Source organism: Cavia porcellus, unplaced genomic scaffold (genome assembly GCF_034190915.1).
Source record: "Cavia porcellus strain 051 isolate PalLab524CR breed Dunkin Hartley unplaced genomic scaffold, mCavPor4.1 scaffold_3, whole genome shotgun sequence".
Classification (NCBI taxonomy): Eukaryota; Metazoa; Chordata; class Mammalia; order Rodentia; family Caviidae; genus Cavia; species Cavia porcellus.
Genome location: NW_026947486.1, coordinates 115,377,652 through 115,380,911, shown reverse-complemented (window position 1 = coordinate 115,380,911; position 3,260 = coordinate 115,377,652). Strand labels below are relative to the sequence as shown.

The 3,260-nt window shown below is 43.7% G+C and overlaps 1 protein-coding gene across 1 annotated transcript; it reads left to right on the top strand.

Moving 5' to 3' along the window:
- The first annotated feature begins 555 nt into the window (after positions 1-555).
- Positions 556-1,560, top strand: LOC100715010 (melanoma-associated antigen 10-like). Its single transcript, XM_003464376.1, has one exon. The coding sequence runs from the start codon at positions 556-558 to the stop codon at positions 1,558-1,560; it is 1,005 nt and encodes a 334-aa protein (XP_003464424.1).
- The last annotated feature ends 1,700 nt before the right edge of the window (positions 1,561-3,260 follow it).

Genomic DNA, 3,260 nt, shown 5'->3' with positions numbered 1-3,260 from the left:
AGCAGAGAGCTGGCATCCAAGAAGTGTTGCTCAAAAACAGTTAAGGGTCTTGAGTGAGCAGAGAAGGGATGATTCACCCAGAACAGTGTCCAGCCCACCCCTCTTGTGAGGGTTGTCATGCAGAGACTGCGCTTGAGGTCTGCAGCCTGAGGCCTCCATGCCTCCTACAGAAGCTCCAGCAACCAGGCTTTTAAGGTTTTCATTTGAGGTATTGTCATCAGGTAACAAAGCAGACAAATTCCAGGAGTCACGGCTCAGTACATGTGATGAAGTATACCTAGGGTTCCAACTGTTTCAGAACAGGGAGCATCAAGGTACACAAGCTCCTTAGTCTGTACTTTCTTCCCTGAGATTCAACTGCAGCTTTAGGAGCAGCTTCAGATCATTTCCTGGGATCATAGGAACAGGGCTGGTAAGATGCAGAAGCCTGTAACACCTTAAAACAGTAACACCTTATAATAAATTTGTTTCTTAGCTGAGAACACTGTCTCCCTCTTTTCTCCAGGCATCTGAGTCATAAACAGCAAATTCTTGCTGTTCTCCTACAACGTCATGATGCCTCATGGTCAGAGAAGTCAAGACAGCAAACTAGAGGATGACCATCCTGGCCAAAGTAGCACACAAGTTCTCATGGATGAGTGGCATCTCAAGTATGAAGAGGAAGCATCAGCCACAGTTTCCTCTACATCTTCCTCCTCCTGTGCTTCAGTTGGGGCCACATCAAGAGAGGAGCCTGGGTCTGAGACACCAAATTGTCCTCAGAATTCTGAAAGCATCTGCTGTTCTCCTGCATCCATAGATTCCAGTCAAAGCAGTCAATCCAGTGAGGACTCCAACATGCAAGAAGTAGAGGAGCCAAGTGCCTTGCAGGAGATGAGCGTCCCACAGATCCTACGCAGTGTGCTCCTAAATGACAAGTTATATAAGCTGGTGCCCCTACTGTTCTGCAAGTACCTAAAGAATGAGCAGGTCACCATGAAAGAAATGCAGCATATTGTGGATGAAGATTACCGTGAGCACTTTCCTCTGATCTTCAGAAATTTCTGTGATTGCCTGCGTGTGGGCTTAGGCGTTGATTTGAGTGAAGTGGATTTCCCGGGCTACACATATGAGCTTGTCCCTGTCATGGGCCTCACTTACAGTGGAGTACTGGAGGATGGTGACCAAGTCATTGCCAAAGTTGATCTCCTGATACTCATTCTGAGTGTAATTTTCATAAAGGGCAACCGAATCAGTGAAGAGGACCTCAGGAAACAAGTAAAAAGGTGGGAAATATTAGCTGAGACAGAAGAAATTGTTATTGGGGATCCCTGGAAATTCGTCACTGAGGATTTGGTGCGTGAACAATACCTGGAATATCGACAGGTTCCTGACAGCGATCCTGCTCACTATGAGTTCCTCTGGGGTCCCAGGGCCCATGCTGAAACCACCAAGATGAAAATCCTAGAGCGCATGGCTAAGCTTAATAGGATGGAACCCATGTCTTACTCACATCTGTATGTGGAGGCTGTGAAAGAAGAAGCAAGTATGTTTAGGGCCGCTGAGGGGCAAGACGCATGAGAGGGAAAGAAAGTGTCCCACAACTGCGTCACCCCATGTGAAATGAGGTCCATTGTCAGTCATATTTCTACAAAGCAAGTAGATTTCTAAGTAGTAAAGGGCTGGGACTGGGTAAAATATCATGCATGCCATATTGATGCCTGTTCTGTTTGGGTTATTAGGACATAGATGTGTGTTTTCATTTTGAGTTTCTGAGTCTCGTTCCTTTCTTTAAAATAACTTGCACATCTTGTTTGGAGAAGTATGTTAATCTCACATGTATTTTTAGTTTTGTGATGTCAATGTTTTATTACTTTTTCTGTTGTCAATGCCACTTTTTGTGATACTGATAAAAATGGATTTTTGGTTTTCCATTTCAAGTATAGGAGTCTTTCCTCTTTTGACAAGCAAATCAGAAAACCATTCAATGCTTTATGAAAACGTGAGTGTAAAAGGAATTTTCTTGAAAATGCATATGTTTGCAAAACATAAGAATGAAAACCAATCCTAGTGTTCTTGTTTCTTTTTCCTGTTTATCTATACTATTAAAAATATATTTACTCTATTCTTGAATGTTTGTTTTCTTCAATTTTATTAGATAAATTTATCATCATGAAGAAACCCATTTGTTCACTGGCACATTGACCCCAAACCTCCATTACACATGTGCCCTTTGGAAGGCCCTATGTCCCTGATGGACATATGAGTACCCTGGACTGAGCAAGATCAAACCCATCCCACAAGATGGTGGATTCCAGGAGTACCATCAGTATCAGGAGATAGAGAATTGTCCTCAAGGAACTAAGGACACAAAAGCAGCATCGAGTGGGTGGACTCTAGCAGAGAGCAGCCATGGGTGAGTGCTGAGATATGAAAGTGGGAAAGTTGGGGTCACTTGACTTCCTTCTGTGGAAATTGATTTAATGCAGCTGCAAGGTGGCCAGAGCCAGACCCTGAGATGAGACAAAATCCTGAGAGGGTGGAAGACTACTGTGAGCAGCACTTTTAGATTATGGATGAAGTTGAGAGTAAACTTCACCTGCAAGGGCTATGAGAAATGTGATCTTACACAGGGTACAAACCAGGGGACTTATCCCCAGCCTCTTCAAGGGTTTCCTGAGAGGTAAGGATGAATCTCAGTTGAAGTGAAGCACTAAAGTACCTGACCAGATGCTCTGATGCTGTTATGGTTTTTGTCTAGATGTCTCTCCAAAGCCTCATGTAGTCACAGATGCAGGTTTCTAGTTTGTGATTAATTCATGGTCCAATGTTGGGGGATTATGGTTGTGAGTACTACACCTGCCCTTGGGTGGGTACCCTACATACAATACAAGGGAGGGAAAGAGGCTTGCTTTTTCTCTCATCCCCTTTATTTCTTGTTGCTTTTGCTGTCTATTGCTACGATGACTGTTTGCCCCTCAGCCATACCACCCTGCCTTGGAGACAGCTGAGTATGAACTGAACCTGCCACAAACTGTGAGCTAAATAAACCTTTCCAGCCTTAATTTTTGGCATTGGGTATATTCTCTCAGCAATGAGAGAAAAATAACCAAGACAGCTCTCAGAAATTCTGCTGGGTGCTTTAGTACATTTCTTACATTCCAGGGGTCCTACAACCAACACTGTTTGTCAAACCTATTTTGTAGATGAATAACCTGAGGTCTAATGGGCATGGAAATTTCCCAGGGTCCCTGTGTAGTAATGTCAAGGCCAGGACTATC

Bases quoted from the DNA above. Each gene is read 5' to 3' on its own strand.
- LOC100715010 (XM_003464376.1), top strand. From the start codon at position 556: ATGCCTCATGGTCAGAGAAGTCAAGACAGCAAACTAGAGGATGACCAT.